Here is a 19,478-nt window from a genome sequence, read left to right as displayed (position 1 = left end):
AATGGTTCCTTCATCCTCTCAATCTTGTTGACTTATATATAGGCTTCTCAACAGAGGACATTGCTGCAGGTTTTCAGTCATAATTTGGAACATTGATTACATGTATTAGGAGTGGAAAAATTGCCAAACCGGTTGGGTTGGAGCTTTCTGGGGTCAGAAGGAAATATCAACTGTAATTATGAACAAAAGATACACCAATGGTTACAACATTGCTATAGAATTTACTCCTAGGTGGCCAGTCCACTTTTCTGAAAACAATATCGAATCCCAAAAAATAAGAGGAGAAACACTTTTTCCAAAAAAAAACAAAAGCCTTACCGCAAAGACGTGGAGCAATGCTTCAGTATCCTCCAATCTCGATGGGCAATATTGCATCGCGGTGGTAGGTTATTTAAACTAGAAGATTTTTCGAGCCATCATGATAAGTTGTATTATTCTTGATAACATGATTGAGCAAGATGAATTTGTCAAGGAAGAATTTGTGGAGCTAGAGAATAACAACACTACTAATTAATTAAACAACAAGTTAAGGGGACTCACAAGTTAATCATATGAATCTTATGGTTGACATGAAAATAAAGGGAAAGTGAAATTCATTCACCCCAAATTGAAATTCACATTCCTACTTTTTATTTTATTTTTTGGGGGATTTTCATATACACCTAATTTTGAAGAGTGTTTTTAAATAAAACCCACATAATATTCCTATTTAATAGACATCTAAAATGTATCAATTATGATACATATTATGTCCTATTTTTTCTAAATTTTACACAATTGCCACCATTCAACTATAAGAGCAACTTTAGCAGACTCTCTATTTTAGCTTTTAGCTATTTTAGAAAGCGTGTTTAGTTTTTTTGGATGTTTTAGAAGCTCCAGCAGACTAGACAAACTTGAGCTATTATAACTTTTAGCTATCTCGCTAGCTATATTTAGTTAACGTGATGACTCAGATGAGGTTAGCTATAATTTAATACATTCCTTGTAAGATATTTTATGTGATATATAAATATATTTAAATTATTTAATTTCTATTTAAAGAATAATGTTGATGTAATGCTAGCTAAAATAGAGAGCATTGATGCAACCACATTTTTAAAATGGCTAGTCAAAATGATATTTTAGCTAATTTGACTAAAATTTAACTTAAAAATGGTTAGCATTATTAAAGATGCTCTAACATATAAACATAATAAATAAGCTTAATTGATGTTGTCTTAAATACCTTGATTATGAGTTTTTCTTCTAACACTAAAATTTTTCAATCAATTTACAAGAATCATGCGGTCTTCTTTATTTTTTATGAAAAAATCTAGGTAAAAGGAATTCATTATCTAATCTATACATAAGGTAGAATATAATATAAATAAGATATCTGATTATTAGAGTAAAATAAAGAAATTTTACACTGTCCAGGACCATGTGGTTTCTGACGTGGTCCTCCATTTTATTCAAATTTTGACATGTGGATTTCTATGATAAAATACCATTTTAGCTATTTTTATTTTTAAACCCTAAACCCTAAACCTTATACCCTAACCATATACCCTAAACCCTATACCTTAACATGTTATACCCTAAACCCAATTTTGGGTTTCTTCTTTTTAGGTATATTATCGTATCATGCCCTATTTAATAGGTACATTAGAAATATAAATAGTTGAGAGTAAAATGTTCTCTCGATCAAGATTAGAAATGATATAATAATATACTTAAAAAGAAGAAAATTAATCAAAGAACAAGAACGTGTACCTTACAATTAGACATTTTTCGACTATAGAGAGACACCAAATATGAGCATAGTAATGAAAAAAAAATCATTCTATTACAAATGACATAATTCTGTATATAGCATATATATACACTCAAGTTAGTAATAACAAGGTAAGAAATTACATAATGTAATTGATTATGACAAAGTTAAATCTAACTAAATTTTAGCTCAGTATTTGAGTTTCAAATTAATGCTAAAATTGAGAAAGATACCAAATTTAGTTTTCTACCGTCTGAAGGGCAAATCAGAGAAACCGAAAAATGAATAAAACTAGTAATTATAGACATTTGCTATATATGGTAAGTTTGCTTATGTGGAGTGGGTGTAAAATGAAAGAAAAATATGTATGGGTTTAACTTAAAAGAGATCTAGTATTTTAGGTTTTGATCTTACAAGCGAGGCCTAAAAGGCCTAAACAAAGAAAACAAGAAAATTAAGTACTAGAGCAGGAGACTCTCCTAGCTCTTTTTACAGCAGCAAGATCATCAAGAAATAATTAAGCAGCATGGGCTGGAGGATTGCCAAAAACAATCAGGCCTACACTATGCCAATAACATCTTCAGACGACACAAGACGCACGACATATAAAAATGCTTTTCAAAACAATGTCGTATGATGGTTTTTGTGGTTCTTTAGATGACATATAAAATATAAAAGTCGTCTCAATGACATGCTACTTCAATACTTTTGGATGCTGCTTCATTTTTTATAGGTTTGAAAAAATCGTACCACATATAGGTGTAGTGTCAACAGCCCCATAAATTCTCACTTTCAGCTAAAAATTAAGACCTCATATATATGTTGTGTGAGGAAGACTGTCCAAATCGGGTTTTCAGCTCTTTTATTGTAATTCTAGAGACGAAAAATTTATGTCGTCTAAAAGAACCTGTCACATCCCGGGACCCGCTCCGCCGTAACACGATATTGTCCGCTTTGGGCCCACTGGCCCTCACGGTTTTGTTTCCGGCAGCTCAGGAGCAGCTTCCCAGGAGGTCACCCATCCTGGGATTGCTCTAGCATCAACATGCTTAACCTCGGAGTACCCATCCCCTCCGAAGCCGCTGAACCACCAAAAGACCTCGTGTTAGATTGGAGGTGGGCATGTACATATACAGCACATAACCCCTCTCCGTTTGGCCGATGTGGGATATTACAATCCACCCCCCTTAGGAGTCCGACGCCCTCGTCGGCACACTCGCACCACACGGCAGAGTGGCTCTGGTCCCCTTATTTGTCACATCCCGGGACCCGCTCCGCCGTAACACGATATTGTCCGCTTTGGGCCCACCGGCCCTCACGGTTTTGTTTCCAGCAGCTCAAGAGCAGCTTCCCAGTAGGTCACCCATCCTGGGATTGCTCTTGCATCAACATGCTTAACCTCGGAGTACCCATCCCCTCCGAAGCCGCTGAACCACCAAAAGGCCTCGTGTTAGATTGGAGGCGGGCATGTACATATACAGCACATAACCCCTCTCCGTTTGGCCGATGTGGGATATTACAGAACCTTATTTTTTCAATTTAAACTTTACCTGCACGGCTTTGCAGCCCTTTTAATGTACTTATTCAGATAACATATTTATGTTGTCCAAAAGAACCTTACATATATTTTCAATTTGAATTTTTTCTGTGCAATTTCAGCCCTTTTAATGTATTTATTCAGACGACATATTTATGTTGTCCGAAAGAACCTTAAATTTTTAATTCGGACTCCCGGCTTTTTAACCTTTTTAATATGTTTCTTCATACGACAAATTTATGTCATCTGAAAGATTCTTAAATTTTCAATTGGCGCGTAGGAGTTTTCCCACACTTAGTGAAATATGGCGCCACTTCTTTGTGTGACTCAGACAACATATATATATGTGGTAGTAAGAGATCCGGAATTGGTTAACAAACGATATGCCTATTATCAAAACAGAAACGCTCATATCTCCTCCGGTCGAATATTTTTTTTGATTCGTGAATATTAGAACTCTCATTAAGTATTGGTGAAACTAATTCATGAAAAATTTAGACACGTTTATAAACCGAATATACAGCTCCCCATAAAGAAGTATAGGGAAGTTTTAAATGTAAATAAAGTTGACTCATTCGATCGAGACCCAAACATTATCAAAAATGGGTAAGTTTTATACCGTATCCATATTTAACTACTGTGATCACATCGTACGGTCAAATTTTACAAATTAAATTTCATCTATACAGTTGGCTTATAAAGATACACGTTTAAGTATAATCCAGTAGAGACTCATAATTTGTGTTGGCGGCGCGCAGCCAAGGGCAGATGCCAACTCGTCTTCAAAGTTTCTCAAACTCTGTCCAAGTCGGATCCGTACCCGTTTTTACAAAATTTGTCGTTAGGCAGCTTTTTACTCCACCGCATACGCTACGTGAAAATGGGCTTCTAAGAAACGGGTCCAGATCTGACTTGGACACAAAGTTTAAGCCGACACGGAAATGGACTGGCCCAAAACTATATATATATACACGTGCCCACCCCCCATATTTCATTCTCCACATATTAAGGGTGCTTTTAGATGTACCCAGCAAATTTCTAAATAAACCCAGCACTTCAACTTTTGTCACACTTTTTCCTGTTTTGCCCTTAAGTCTATTTACACCCAGCATCTATTTCAAAACGTTAAACCCAGATCCTCCGATTACTTGAGTTGTGTTTCAGTATGAATACAAACATCAAGAGCAATAATTTATCAGCTCTGCTTATTTTTTGCAAACAATCTCTCATGTTCTATGCCACACAATTATAATCTTGATTTCATAACAACGTTTTTCAAATGTAAAGCTCCAACTCCCAATCTGTCTTCTTCCTCTCTGCAACTCTCTCTCTCTCTCTCTCTCTCTCTAATCACTGTTTCTACTTCTCTCTCACTCATCTCCTCCACTCTCTCTCCCAAGCTTCCCTCCTCAACCCGTTTATCCACTGCTCATTTCCAACTGAGGACAAGATTCCAAATAAAAAAACTATCATTTTGACCTCCTCCTCTAACGCCGTCGGTGAGGACGGCAAGGTATTTCCCACATGGAACCGAGCGAGCGCGAATAGCCGACGTGCTTCTCCACCTTCTCCACCTGACGTAGTTGGACCTTACGGCATTGACGATCTCAGCGAGGAGGTGTTTAACTTCCCTTTTTAAATTCATCCTTTTATACAAACGGGGTAAAATGGGTAATAAAATTAATGCTGGGTACATTAAGCAATTTGCTGGGTACATCTAGCAACACCCTATTCATATCTTTCTATTTCTCCGCCTTCTTCTCCATTCGCTTTAGGTCGCTCAATTTTCTAGGGTTTCTAGGGTTTCTACTCCGATCAAGTATTGTTTCTAGGGCTCCCTCTATCAAATCTAGTCTCGACGATCTTGGGGCGATCCAAAGTTATGCAGATATGCCCCACTACTTGAACCGCAACCTGGAATCTGATTGGTACTCCATCACCTGTGAAGCCTTCTCTGAACACCGCCACCTTTTTCATATCGCTGTTTCTTGAAGATTTTCTCACGTTTCGTTTTCTTGAAGAGAAAGAAAGAAAAGAAAGAAAGATTTGATAGTTGATAATGGAGCGGACCAAGTCCGATACGAGTGACGACGACGAGTTTGTGGAGCAAGACCTCACCGGGAGGTACTTCAGCTACGACGACGTTTTGGGGAGGGGCGCGTTCAAGACAGTGTACAAGGCCTTTGATGAGGAAGAAGGGATCGAAGTGGCCTGGAGCAAAGTCAAGCCCAAGGACGATGCTGAGCTTCAAAGATTGATTTTGAAGATTAATCTGCTCAAGTCTCTAAAACATGATAACATCATCAAGCTTTTCAGCTGGTGGGTCTTGGAAATGATGGTAAAGGGAAGAAGAAGAAGAAGACTGTGAATATGATCACGGAGTTGTTTACTTCCGGGAGCTTGAAGCAGTATCGGAAGAAGCACACCAATGTCGAAGTCAAGGCCATCAAGAAATGGGCCAGGCAGATTCTCAAGGGCTTGACCTATCTGCATTCTCATGACCCTCCCATTGTTCATAGGGATTTGAAGTGTGACAATGTGTTTATCAATGGCTTCAATGGAGAGGTCAAGATTGGGGATTTCGGGTTTACGTTGGTGATGCATGGGCAGGTTAGTACTGAGCATGAAGTGATTGGCACGCCGGAGTTTATAGCGCCGGAGATGTATGAAGAGGATTATAATGAGCTGGTGGATATCTATTCTTTTGGGTTGTGCTTACTCGAAATGGTGACTTGTGAGTACCCTTATAAGGAGTGTCGAAGTCAGGCGCAGATTTACAAGAGGGTCATCTCTGGTGTAATGCCGGCTGCGCTGAGTAAAGTGAAGGATCTTCAAGTGAAGCAGTTCATTGAGAAGTGTCTAGTTCCTGCATCTAGGAGATTGTCTGCAGTGGAGCTCTTGAATGATCCGTTTCTTGCAGCTGATGATTCAAAGGAGCCTAGATCTTTTCCCATGGACATTGATACTGGAAGTGATAGAGTGAGCTCCAAATCATCTAGCTCTTCAATCCTAGAGTGTCAGAGGTTCACAAAGAATAATGTACTGACTTTAACCGCAAAGAGGAATGGCAGTAAAGCTATTGCTCTAACCTTGAGTGTTGCTGGTAGTCGTGGGAAGAAGAAGACTATCGAATTTGATTTCTATCCAGATTCAGATACTGCTGTTTCGATTGCTGGGGAGATGGTTGATCAGGAGCTTGGTCTTTCAACTGAAGATGTATTTGCCGTGGCTGAGTTGATTGATAGATTGGTTATGAAGATTTTGCCCAAGTGGAGACCCACTTCTTCAGTTGGAGCATATAGATCATGTACCACTACTAGCTCAGATTCAACAAAGAACTCTGCTGTCTCGAGCATGGAGATATGGAAGAGCTTTAGCATGTCAAGCATTTGTTCCTTGCAGTCTGAGTTATCTCTAGTGGACAAACATCACTATGATCAGCTAAAAGCGGAGCTTGACTCAATTGATGCACAGTATCAACAACGTTTTGTTGAGCTAGTGAAGATGAAGGAAGACGCCATCCAAAGTGCAGAGAAGAAGTTGGTTGGTCCAGTGTAGCATCCTCCATTCGCAGATCAGTAGCTTATAGAAATGTGATGAAATAACATTCACTTAAATATCATTTTTGTAACAGAATACTTGTTTGTCTACTTTTCTAGTCCTGTTTAGAAACTTTCATGGATAAGGATCCTCTCCTTGGCTGAAATTAGGCCTGGGAACGGTTCCAAAAACTATATTTTTTTCTGGAACCGGAATCGGAACCGGAAAAGAAAAACCGGTCCGATTTTAGGACTTTTTGTTACCGGAACCGGAAAAAAAAAGCCGGTTCCCGGTTTTTACGGTTCTAAAAATTTCCTGTAATCTCAAATATTAGTTCCAGAATTCTTCAATGTTCAAACTTCAAACTTTAAAGATTCAAACTTCAAACATCCTAAATAAAGTTCTGAATCCAAACAAACAGATTGGTAGACTTAAAACAATCCCAATTAAGCAAAGTTCTAAATTCCAATACAAAAGATAAATATAAAAAGTCAAGACTGAAATACAAAAACAATAGACTTCATCATGAATCTAACTTAATTTGTTGTTCTCTTCGGTTTATGCTACAAAATTTCAAGCATAAACCAATGAATCTAACTTAATTTGTTCTGAAAGTCAGTACTGAGAAGAAGCAGATGAAGAAGAAAGAAGAAAGAAGAAAAGGATAAAGAGGTTGCAGACGTTTGCTTTTTTTTTTTCTTTTCGATAATATTAGCGACGTTTGCCTTGATATTGGCGATTAGTGGGTATTTAATGATTTCTGTTGAAGTGTCATAACTCTGACCTTTGGATATCATGTGTACGGCTGTGATCAAAAGCTGAGGACAAACAAACACCATTTTTAACCAAAGAGAGGATCCTAATCCAACTTTCATAGCAAAATGGGGGTACAGAATCGATTTCCATCCCCTTTCAAGTACCAATGCTTTTGGAGTGATGGTTGTTTTTAACTTGGGAGCACTAGTAGTGCGTGATAACTTGGAATGCAACGCTTTTTCATTTTTTCTTTTGTGAATGAACGTTTTTTTTTCTTCTTAATTTGATGTGCATAATTTCTTAGTGGATCTAACTTATATTTTAGGGTGATGTTATTAGCACACTTCTTTTTGTTATTAACACACCACATTTATGACAGAGCTAATCATGAAACAATTTTTTTTTTTTTAAATATCAAAAATTTCATTCAACATGAAAACAATATTACAATCATAAGAGATATCGATAGTGGAAATAAATTCTCCACACGCCTCCCTACTCGAAACATTAGCGATTACAGTAGATAAGAACCGTTAAAGGTTCAATCGTAACATAACCTATAACCAATTCCAAAAGCCTCGATACATCATTACAGTCAACCTCAAAAATAAACAACCATTTCAAACACTACATGCCAAAACTACAAGCAGTGACGTAGCCAGAAACCACAAGTAGAAGGGTCAAGAGTTTAAACAATAATGCCACACAAAATAAAAATATAATTTTTATTGAATAATATAAAAACTTATAAATCATTAGAATACTTTGAAAACAAAAGCTAAATAAAATAACAAATCTCCCTAAAGTAATTATAATTGTCCTCGACGATTGCTCATATTTTGAAATTTTGGAGGAGCTTCAGATGGAGTCGACTGTTTGCTGCTTTTATCTTACAATACTTTTCAAATAAAACTAAAACATCCATAATTGCAAGTTTTTAATTATGCAGGTTGTTGACGACAGAGAAAAATTTATTGAAGGATAACAAAAAGAAATACGTAAAGAAGCGACTAAAACTGTTTATATAGAGGTGCACGAGAAATCAATCACAATAATTGATTGATTAGGAAAACATATTAATTAAAAGACAAAAAAAAGACTAGGAATATGTTTTATTTGTAATATTAAAGGGAGATGCAATCAATCATTGATTCGGATTAGAAAGCTATATTAAAAAAAAATAAGAGAACCACATGTAACATACACACGTGAGGAGTTGAACACTCCTCTGTCCAAATTGATTGTTGTAATTAATATTTTATATGCCAAACTTTTCTTTAATTAGTTAGAAGGGTCAAAATAGTGTCAACGTCACATTTCAACTGACAAATTAGATAACAATATAACATAATAAAAAATGTGAGGGATGTCAGCTGAACCCCTTGACCCCCTTTCTCTACGCCCCTGACTACAAGTATATATGCACATGTGACCTCCATATTACATTGACAACAAGAACTAACTGACGTTAAAATAGTCCCTAAAAATGATACCATAACCATAACACATCAATGACACGACTCCGACACCACCTACCAAAACCTTAAATCCTCGCTCAAAGAGGAGGCTAAAACCCTATCTCAAAGAGGAGGGACAACTAATTAACCAACACAAACCAACAAGAAACCCTAAAAAATAAAAAAACAAAACTAGAACCCATGCCTAGGCCCAGGGCCTAGCCACAACCATGGGATCTCGAAGGGTAGCCCACCAGAGACCTGGCCCAAAGAGGCAACGCCTGTATGCAGAACTCACCATCGCCGTCATCGACGCCAGCCGCCACTTGATAAGCAATATCCTCTGCGACCCACTGTCAATCCATTTTACTAGTTATTATAAGGTATAGGCAATCAATCCATTCCAATTTTTTTTTTTAGAGTATCAACGACGATATCCACAAAGAATTTTTGGGCCCAAAGACTAATTCGCGCCGATGAGTTATTTCAGAACGCTTTCTCCCCCTGGCCATCAAGAATAGATTGAGATTTAACTCCAATTAGCGTCGGCATGACTTGAACCTAGGTATGGAGGTTCCACACCAAGACTCTTACCAACTCGACTACCTATGATGGTTAATCCATTCCAAACTTCATAAAACTATATGTTTGATAATTCAAATAATCTTATTAAAAATTGCATAAAGACGGCAATTACAACGCGATGTTGCCACAATTTTTTGACATGTTGTTGCATATAATAATATCTCACTATCGCATTTTCAGACCAACCAAGATTTTATAAGTTATTTCTTGCTTCATTTTTGCCTTACAGACTCGACCATTTTCTCGTCATTCCTACCTTTGTGCTCTCTAATATCAATCTTCGTGATCTAGCCTAACATGTAACAAAGTAACGATTCTTATTATATAAAACTGATATATATGTTTGCCGATGAGTTGTCGTCACTGAGCCGTCGGTTCATTTATAATTTTTTTCTGTTAGAAAAACACAACCCCACACAAAAATTTTCAAACACAGATGGAGGGAAACCCCTCCGACCCCTCAGTATCAGTCTCATAATTCCCCCAAATTTCAAACCCTAATTTCCCATCTCTTCAATTTCTTTTAGTTTCCAATGGCCGACGTCCTCAGCCCCGACCCAACCGCCACCCAGAAGCAGCGCCTCCCCATGGCCGCCCGCCTCCAGTCTCCGACCAGCCCCTTCTTCCTCGGCTCCAACGACGACCACCTCGAGCGTGCCCAGGCACGCGCGGCACGCGCCGCCGCGATTCGGAGAAAGTCCGTCGCCCTCAACCGTCAGCCACATCTTGATGGTTCCGATTCCGATCCCGGCCTCGATAAGCAGCAGATCCTTGAGCTCTTCCAGAATTGTATCAAACTCGCTAGCGAAAATGTCAGTCTCTTTCTCTCTGAAACTCGATTTAGCATTATTACCCATTTTTTTACTGAAATTTTTACCTAGAAAGATTGGGTATTTGTAAACATGAGTGTGAAATTTGGTATCTTTTCTACCTAAGTTTTCTTGTTTTTTTTTTTTTGGATAAATTTGGTTTTGATGTGTTTGGTGTAGAAAATTAATCAAAAGAATACGTGGGAGCTGAACTTGATTGACCACTTGGCGGAGCTTGTCAAGGTTGAAGAGGAAAAGGATGCGGAGACGAATTTTCAGAAGGTAAATTTCCCACTTTTTAATGCTATGATAGATGAAGACAGTTTATTTTTATGTAATTTTTCAGGTTAGTTTTAGTACTCGAAGTTGATGAAGATAAGTTTTGGTGAGAAAGAAGAAGAATTTTGCTAAGTTTTAGTATTCTCTGTGGTGCAGGCAAGCTGTACTTTGGAAGCTGGAGTCAAGATTTACTCCTTAAGAGTTGATTCAGTTCACTCCGAGGCATACAAGGTTCTTGGTGGGATGAATCGAGCAGGACAAGACGATGAACAAGGTTAGATTTGTGGTCAGTGATAAGTTTGCCCTTTTGTTTATTATTTGAGTGTTTTCATTTCCTGGGCCAAAGTTGATTTCAAAACTAGTACTCTATTTCATTTGGAACAATTATTGACGTGAGGAGAGGTAGATTAGATGTTATCTAAGTAGCTTGTCTGATCATAATAGTCAATCTATAGTTACAAGGTAGAGAAAATATATATGTTAGTTGTGCTAATATATGTGGTCAGCAGCTAAATTTTAGTACTTTCACGGTTTCACCTTTTCAATCTGGATTTGTGCTCCATGATCTGAATTAGTCTCTTGACCCTCTCTTGTAATGTTAGATAAAGGTATGGGAGAAGCCAATGCTGACAATGAACCAAATATGGCTACTTCCAAGAAAGAGAGAAAGGTTTGTAGCTCTCTGACTTGATAGAATTATAAACTTTGAATACTAAGTACTGATGTCCGACGTAAATTCATAAATGCAGATGTCACCTTTATCGACACTGGAGTCATCTTTTGAGGCTCTAAATGTGAAGAAGTTTGATGGTGATTACACATCCTTTCCTAATCTTATTGCTACTTTGGACAGGAGTACAGTTAATGTACTTTTTTTTCTTTTTTTCTTTTTCAGTTGCATTTGCAGTTGATCCACTTTATCATCAGACATCCGCACAATTTGATGAAGGCGGGGCCAAGGGTCTTTTAATGAATAATCTTGGAGTATATGGTAGATGCAGAGTGCTCTTTGACTCATCGGAGGTACCAGGGAAGTGCATATCATCGGATAATCAACATGATAAACCAGATACCATTGATCTTTCTTTTGCTAGGGGTGAGTGTTTGGTCATATATTCTGTTCCTGGTAACTATTCTCTTCTCATTATCCAAATTAGACTATTAAGTTTCAGTAACAGCCATATTTTCCTCCTTTTTCTATAGAATATGTTGAAGAGATGGTATTGAACATGCGGACGAAAGATGAAATTTCACCAACTCTCAGGCATTTGGTTGATAGATTTGATGAAGATAACAGAAGGCCATTAGATACATATACATGTGCTCAGGAATCGGCAGAGCAAGATGATTCTACCTGTAATAATGACATTGACATAGATGGTGATGCATCTCACAACGATGGGACCTGGGATTATGATCACGATGAGCAAACAAGCATGGTGGAGGAGGAACATAACTATGAAAATACAAGTTTTCCCAGTTACCACGAGGTTTATATTACTTGCAGTCATACAAGATTATTCAAGGGTTTATTCAATTGTATATATTTGTTTCATTGGTCCCTCTCAAATTTTTGAATAAGTGAAGTATCACTTTGTTGCCTGATAGTCTATTAAATTATGCAGGAAGACGAACCAAGTTCTTTCCATGGACCTGATTTTGATGACAGACTTGAGAAAGTTGATGGTTTTTTGTTTTTAAGTCTTGGATTCACTTCCAAACAAAATGCTTGGGCAGGTCCTGATCATTGGAAGTACCAAAAAACAAAAGGTCAGGTTCCATATCAAAACCAGTATGTATGCTTGCGTAAACGTACATCATCAGTAATTGTGAACATATTGCATGACCTGTTTTCCAGGTTCCGAGGTCAATACTCTTGCAGAACCACCATTAACAGTTAAGCGACAAAGAAGCAAACAACAGCCTGATATTGATTTCACTAAAGCCTTGGAAGAAGAAATGTCTGATCTATTTGCTCCCCCCAAAAACCCCAAGTCGTTGCTGTTGCCTGCAAATAGAGCAATTTGTAGTACAAAACTTCCTGAGGATTGCCACTATCAACCAGAGGACCTTGTCAAATTATTTCTTCTACCCAATGTAAAGGTGATACTTTATTCTATAATTGGTACACACGTGTTTTTTCATTAAACTATCAAAGTGGAGTTTGCTGTATCTTTTCCTGATATGCTTTTTTGGTTGCAGTGCCTTGGAAGGAGAGGGAGGAAGTCTTCAGGTAACAAACCTTATTTGGCTGATAAAAAGTATAAATGACTGATTAATAATAAAAAGCATCCCTTTTTCTTTCGATCATTTCCCTTTATTTTGTGTGAAATGTGCAATTGATATATAAAAAAATGAATTATGACATTTAGCGTTAAACATTCCCTGTACTCAGATCAATCAAGGCAACAATATGAGTATTATGGGCAAGCTTCATTCTGCGATGATGATGGTGGCCAGTATGATGATGGCCAATATGATGAGGGGAATGTCCATAGTGATGTCGAGGACTTTAGCACACTTGTTTCTCAACCTCGCCAGGTTGGTTCCTAATCTTTCAGCTTGGTGTAATTTGAATTGTCCCTTGCATTTGTGCATGAATGGTACAGTCACGTAGCTATGAATGTGAGTTCATGTATATCATACATATTCATCATATGGCTTGGCAATTACAATCTTGAGAACAGTTTGTGTGTGCTATCGGAATTAGAAGAAATACTTACATTTTTAGCTTTACCCTTGCATCCTACCTCTAAACAATACAGGTAAACAAAATTGAAGTCCAGTATGACAAGACGTCCAAACAAGTTGATGTCCAGGCTTTGAAAGAAACCCTTTGGGGCCATGTACAAGAAACTGTTCAAATGTCTACTCAGGTGTGTAACAATTTTTGTTTTCTTCACATTTTCTATAGGTACATAATTTTTATATAGCAATGCACTTTGATATTCAAACAAAATGAAAGGATAGATAAAATAGGAATTATTTGCAAACTTATACAAGCCTGTTGAGCATGGATGCACGGTATTCAATTGGTTGGTGACTTTTATCTCGATGTGGCATTGAAATTGTCTGTGACTGTATAGTGATTGTGACAATTTAAGAAGAGCATAATGTGCTGGAATGGCCAGTACAGCCTTGATTATGATAGAACAAATACGTCTTTGCTTGAATTGGATATGCCAGACTTGACAGATTCCCATACATGGAAAAACATTTTAACGTGAACCATACTTGGGAACTTCGATTATTTCACGTCTCTTTGGTCTGCTCTCCTTAATTTGTGATACAATTTACAAACAGGTAATAGGAAAGCAAAAGCTTTCTGTATCCAACCACATATTTGGCACCACCATGATTTGTCTATGGCAGTTCTATTATAAATCAGTAAATTCTGATTATTGATATATTTGTATTTTGATAAAAGGGTGAAGAACAGGTGGTGTCCTTCAAGCAAATACTGGGTAGCTTTCCTAGTGACTCCAGAGCTGCTCCAACTATCAATGACATCTCCCCTCATCTGTGTTTCATATGCCTGTTGCATTTAGCCAATGAGCATGGGTTGAAGATCCTTGGCAATACCAATCTGGATGATCTCAGTGTACACCTACCTCTCTTGTAGTGAAACATTTTAGTGGAACCGTTGGGAGCAATTGTTTGACTGTAATTTTGTATGCTATTGGGCTTAGCTCATAGTCCTATTTATTATTGGAAAGAAGAAGGATGTGCTTTAGCGTGTACCTTGTTAACAACTATATAATCAACGTCCAGGCGGCCTTTGTAATATTTTAGATCAGTAGAGTGACTAGAGTCTCACTCGAGCTGGGTTGTATTTGTATATGGAGTTGATCTTTGGAATGAATATCATTGCAGCTTTTCATGGGTTTAATGCCGATAAACGACGACATGTTGGTTGTTTGAGATAATCAACACTATCATATTGTTCTTGGCGTTATTAACCAACTCCATTAATCAAGTTGGGTTATGTAACTATTGATTGGGATTCTATTATAGAATACAGAGCATTGAGAGGAACATGATAAACCTTAGGCAGCCTAGGTGAGAGCATCATATATTTATGAAAAGTTTATATATACACGAGTAACACAACAATATTAGTTTGAAGCAAACCTTGCTACATATAAAACGCAGGGGCATGTGCACCGGCAAAGACCCATCATAAGAATCAGAAAAGAAACAATGGAAATCGGTGAGCTGCCCTCTGCGTATGCATCATGTGGCTTTTACGAGACCCGGTCTAAACATATCGGAGGGCGGCCTTTGGTCGACTAAAACGTTTTTGTTTTCCCATATTGGGTTGATTTTATCGAGTATCAATTCATTGAAAACAAGTCGGAGTCTAGTTGAACTTGCACAAAAAATACCACCCAGGACAAACTATATAAGCTATCTAAGTCACAGCTAAACTTATTAAAGTCTAAATTAAACAAAAATAACTTCGTCCTTCTAAGAATACGTAAAGTCATTTTAGCTTAATATTTCTAGCAGGTGATTATGGTACAAGTATCAACTAGAGCGTCTTTGAAAAAACTTAAAGAAATTACCCTACTTCAAAAAGCTCGCGTCCAGAATGTCTTGATCGTTAACCTCTAAGCAAAAACCTTCTCCTTCCCCCATAGGGTTACAATTACTAGGTAGTGTTTGTCAGGGCTCTCCAGCTTCCAACAACCTTGGTATCAGGTCGCTCTTCTTGCTCTCTATCTCTTCATCTTGGGACTTAATCTTGTTTCGTCGACCCTTAGGACCCCTGTTCTTCAGGGTCTTCCGAATAGTAACCGGGATCTCCACCAGCTCTCCTAGCTGAAGTTTAGGAGGTATCACTGCTAAGCTATGCTTGTAACTTTTCTCCACACTCCAGTCACCCTCCAATCTGAACAATTTTCGCACTTCTAAAACTCTCATAGATATGTAGCAAGACGTTTATGAGATAATCTCTTATTTAAAATTACAGCGAACGCGTTAAATTTTACAAAACTGTTAACCATAAATCTTTATAAAACAAATTCAATTATTGTTGAAAAAGATAGACGAGATATCTTTCATTGTTACATGATGAAATTAAACGTTTGTTTTAGGGTTTACCATTAGCCTGAAAGAAGAGGTCAAAGTTATATATCAAAATAATGATAATAGGTAAGGATCTTCTATTTATACCTTTTAAATTAGCACTAAAACAGTAAAACTTCTCTCTTTTCTTAATAAATAAAAATTACAATGAAAACCGTCTTAAAATTACCCAGCTCCATACAATCAAAATGAAAAAATTGACTAGCATTTAAAGAAAGAACACCCATCACCTATTTTGAGAAGGAAGATGATGTATCAGCAAGAAAATCAGGCTGGCGCCTCTCATGGATAAAAGACATAGCATTGATCAGACCAGCTAAAAATAATAGTTCATGATCTCTAATGAAAATGGATATTTGTTATTCTTCACATGATCCATACCCTCAATTGTAAAATCTCTTTTTCTTTGTCTTTCTCTCCCTATGTATATATTATCAGTTATCTGTCCCACATGATCATGAACAGACAACTCATACAGCCTAATCACACTGGAAAACCCCAATCAGAAAATAGAGAAAAGAAAGACCAACTTCATGATAAACTTAGAAAAAACCACTTCTGCATTTTCAGATTTTCTTGTCCACCCGAAAAAAAGAAAGAAAACCCTTCATTCTTCATTTCATTTTTCTATACAAAAGCTCCAGAATCTCTTACCTCACCAAGTCACAACTGAACCTTAAAAAACTGTTCTCCCTTTTCCTCACTCACCCTTCTTATAATCCCAAAAACCTCGATCCGAAAATGTCTGCTTTCATGATGAGCATCACTCCAGGCATACCCTCCTCTTCTTCTTCTTCTTCACAGTCACAAACAGTCACTTCTGCACCAGCGCCCACGTCACTTCCCGTCCGTACGATCCCGGGGGCGTACGGCTGGCCGTTGCTGGGCCCAATCTCCGACAGGTTGGACTACTTCTGGTTCCAGGGACCGGAGACGTTCTTTAAGAAAAGAACTGAGAAGTACAAGAGTACGGTGTTCCGTACCAATGTCCCTCCGACTTTCCCGCTGTTTTTGGGTGTTAACCCCAACGTGGTGGCCGTGCTGGACTGCAAGTCGTTCTCGCACCTCTTCGACATGGACCTCGTCGATAAGAAGAACTGTCTCGTCGGAGACTTCATGCCTAGTGTTAAGTTCACCGGTGACCTCAGGACCTGTGCTTACCTTGATACCTCTGAACCCAAACACGCCCAGGTACATGGATTTATACCCTAAACTTTTGTTGATCCATTTTTCATTTGAACATTTTTTGTGTACTTAGATTTCACTCATTTTCCGATATCAACCCGGAAGTAAATTTTTTCCGAGATGATGATAGTAACATGGACGAGTTAGAGGGTCATTGTTGGACTAATCTTCTTTGAAAGGTTCAAATTGATCGGATGGGAACTATACAAGGAAGATTAGCGTGACAAGGAAAGTCTGAAATGAAAATAGGGTGTGAAGCTAAATTGGTTAGTCTTTATCAGTGGGGGAGCCGGAAGCATCCAAGTTAATGTAAGAATCTGAGTCTCACCGGACCCTTTTTAGATAGGGACCATTAGTCCGTGTCCATTACAGTGTTGATGGTGGTCCTAGCCTTATTGGCCGTATCCGAAAATCGGAAATATGTGATCAGAGGCCGGGTCTTGAATTTTCATGATTGTGTACTTTTTACTTATAGGTCGGAAATTCTACCATGTTCCGAAACATGTATAATATGCCTCACTCTGAGAGTTTTTTTACCTGATCCCGTTACTCTGGGATAATTGAAAGCTCATTTGGCATTGAGGTTGTTAATAATGTGTCACCCTGCCAATGCTCTCTGGTACGTTCATGGCTTAGATTGTGTCTATTTTTGGAAAAGAGAACAGTTCATTATAAATGGTGGTTGTAAAATGACTAAAATCTTATCTTTGTTTGGTCCGATGTTGGAAAATCTTATTTAGGAACTTTTTTTGAATCATAGATGATGGTAGGAACTTAGGATGGATTGTAGGGTAGAGTTGAGAGCTTCATTGAACTGAAAGATCAACTATCTCTACATCAGACTTTTAGTGCTTTTTGCTTCGAACTTGTTAGTTAAGGTAAATCTGGCAACTAAATACCATCTTAACCTGTTTTCTTCACAGATCAAGAACTTCGCCATGGACATCTTGAAACAAAGCTCCAAGGTATGGGTACCTGAGCTCACTGCCAACCTTTGTACACTGTGGGACACGATAGATGCAGATGTCACCAAGGACGGGAGCGCTAGCTATTTGATCCCACTCCAGAAGTGCATGTTCAAGTTCCTCACAAAATGCTTGGTTGGAGCTGACGTTTCAAACTCACCTAAAATAGCTGAGTCTGGCTACGCTATGCTCGACCGCTGGCTTGCCCTCCAGCTTCTCCCCACTGTGAAGATCGGTGTGCTTCAGCCTCTTGAGGAGATTTTTCTTCATTCCTTTGCATACCCATCTTTTCTTGTGAGTGGAGACTACAACAAGCTTTACAAGTTTATAGAAGAACATGGTAAGTTGAGGTTATATACACACACATTGTTTCTCTCAAGTGTTGTTATAAACTACTAGTAGTATGGCAGCAGTAGTTGAAACAAACAATCACTCATCTTCGTGGTATGTTTTGCAGGTAAAGAAGTAGTAAACAGAGGTCAAACAGAGTTCGGACTAAGTAAAGAAGAAGTCATTCACAACCTTCTGTTTGTGCTCGGCTTCAACGCATTTGGTGGTTTCTCAGTGTTCTTTCCGAGTTTAGTAAATGCAATAGCCAGTGACACCACTGGTTTGCAACAAAGAATAGTCAAAGAAGTCCGGGAAAATGCCGGTTCAACTCTGAGTTTTGAATCGGTAAAAGACTTGCCACTGGTTCAGTCTGTGGTGTATGAAACACTCCGGCTCAACCCCCCAGTTCCTCTCCAATTCGCCAGGGCCAGAAAGGACTTCCAACTCAGTTCGCACGACTCGGCCTTCGACATCAAGAAGGGAGAGTTGCTTTGTGGGTTTCAAAAACAGGTCATGAGGGACGAGAATATATTTGATGATCCGGAGACTTTTAAACCGGACAGGTTCCTGGAGAACAAAGAGCTACTAAACCATTTGTACTGGTCCAATGGACCGCAAACCGGTTCACCCAGCACCTCAAACAAACAGTGCGCCGGCAAGGATATAGTAACCCTCACTGCTTGTTTGTTTGTTGCTCATGTATTTCAAAGATACGACTCAATCACCGGAACTTCTTCCTCGATCACAGCCGTTGAGAAGGCCAAGCAGAAAGCAGTGTGATCACAGTCCAAGCAGAAAGCAGTGTGATCACAGTCCCTTCAAATAATGAAAGTGAACATTATTCAAATTTATGGGATTCGTTTGTGTTTGTAAATTTTCTGAGTCTAGATGGGGGTTGTAGTCAATTGAAGAGGGAGGGGAAAGGGCCATAATGGGGGTGCCCAGATTCCATAAATAAAAATGAACTTGTTCTGGATGGTGGTTCATGCTGTGGGGTAGATCATGGGTCGCCCACTCCGCTTATTTGGACTCTGTATGATATAATTTGACACTTCTATCGGCAAATGGCAACAACAACAATTTTGTGTCTACATATCTTGTGCCTAATTTGAAAGTGAGTAACAGTGCAGCAGTGCTAATGGAATTTGAACCAGGACCTCAGGAATGAAATGGCATAATGAATGAACAGGG

At 38.3% G+C, this 19,478-nt stretch overlaps 2 protein-coding genes and 1 pseudogene across 2 annotated transcripts; all 3 read left to right on the top strand.

The window, feature by feature from the left end:
- The first annotated feature begins 5,352 nt into the window (after positions 1–5,352).
- LOC101304043 lies at positions 5,353–6,851 on the top strand (annotated as a pseudogene).
- A 3,197-nt stretch (positions 6,852–10,048) lies between these two features.
- Positions 10,049–14,431, top strand: LOC101298358 (condensin complex subunit 2-like). Its single transcript, XM_004287917.1, has 13 exons — positions 10,049–10,443; positions 10,621–10,722; positions 10,876–10,993; positions 11,322–11,389; positions 11,469–11,529; positions 11,615–11,815; positions 11,923–12,209; positions 12,345–12,489; positions 12,578–12,822; positions 12,922–12,952; positions 13,115–13,260; positions 13,485–13,595; positions 14,147–14,431. The coding sequence occupies exons 1-13, from the start codon at positions 10,165–10,167 to the stop codon at positions 14,339–14,341; spliced, it is 1,989 nt and encodes a 662-aa protein (XP_004287965.1). The 5' UTR covers positions 10,049–10,164; the 3' UTR covers positions 14,342–14,431.
- Positions 14,432–16,044: 1,613 nt separating this feature from the next.
- On the top strand, positions 16,045–19,261 carry LOC101298061 (allene oxide synthase, chloroplastic-like). The gene is made up of 3 exons (XM_004287916.1): positions 16,045–16,998; positions 17,916–18,297; positions 18,415–19,261. The coding sequence occupies exons 1-3, from the start codon at positions 16,549–16,551 to the stop codon at positions 19,065–19,067; spliced, it is 1,485 nt and encodes a 494-aa protein (XP_004287964.1). The 5' UTR covers positions 16,045–16,548; the 3' UTR covers positions 19,068–19,261.
- Positions 19,262–19,478: the final 217 nt, after the last annotated feature.

This window comes from Fragaria vesca, linkage group LG1 (genome assembly GCF_000184155.1).
Source record: "Fragaria vesca subsp. vesca linkage group LG1, FraVesHawaii_1.0, whole genome shotgun sequence".
NCBI lineage: Eukaryota > Viridiplantae > Streptophyta > Magnoliopsida > Rosales > Rosaceae > Fragaria > Fragaria vesca.
The sequence above is the reverse complement of the archived record's forward strand: the minus strand, read 5'-3'. Positions and strand labels throughout refer to the sequence as shown.

Excerpts from the sequence above, each read along its gene's own strand:
- LOC101298358 (XM_004287917.1), top strand. The coding sequence starts at position 10,165 with ATGGCCGACGTCCTCAGCCCCGACCCAACCGCCACCCAGAAGCAGCGC. Across the intron at positions 10,444-10,620 it reads TCAAACTCGCTAGCGAAAAT|AAAATTAATCAAAAGAATAC; the intron begins GTCAGTCTCTTT and ends TGTTTGGTGTAG. Across the intron at positions 13,596-14,146 it reads CTGTTCAAATGTCTACTCAG|GGTGAAGAACAGGTGGTGTC; the intron begins GTGTGTAACAAT and ends TTTTGATAAAAG.
- LOC101298061 (XM_004287916.1), top strand. The coding sequence starts at position 16,549 with ATGTCTGCTTTCATGATGAGCATCACTCCAGGCATACCCTCCTCTTCT. Across the intron at positions 16,999-17,915 it reads CTGAACCCAAACACGCCCAG|ATCAAGAACTTCGCCATGGA; the intron begins GTACATGGATTT and ends TTTTCTTCACAG. Across the intron at positions 18,298-18,414 it reads CAAGTTTATAGAAGAACATG|GTAAAGAAGTAGTAAACAGA; the intron begins GTAAGTTGAGGT and ends TATGTTTTGCAG.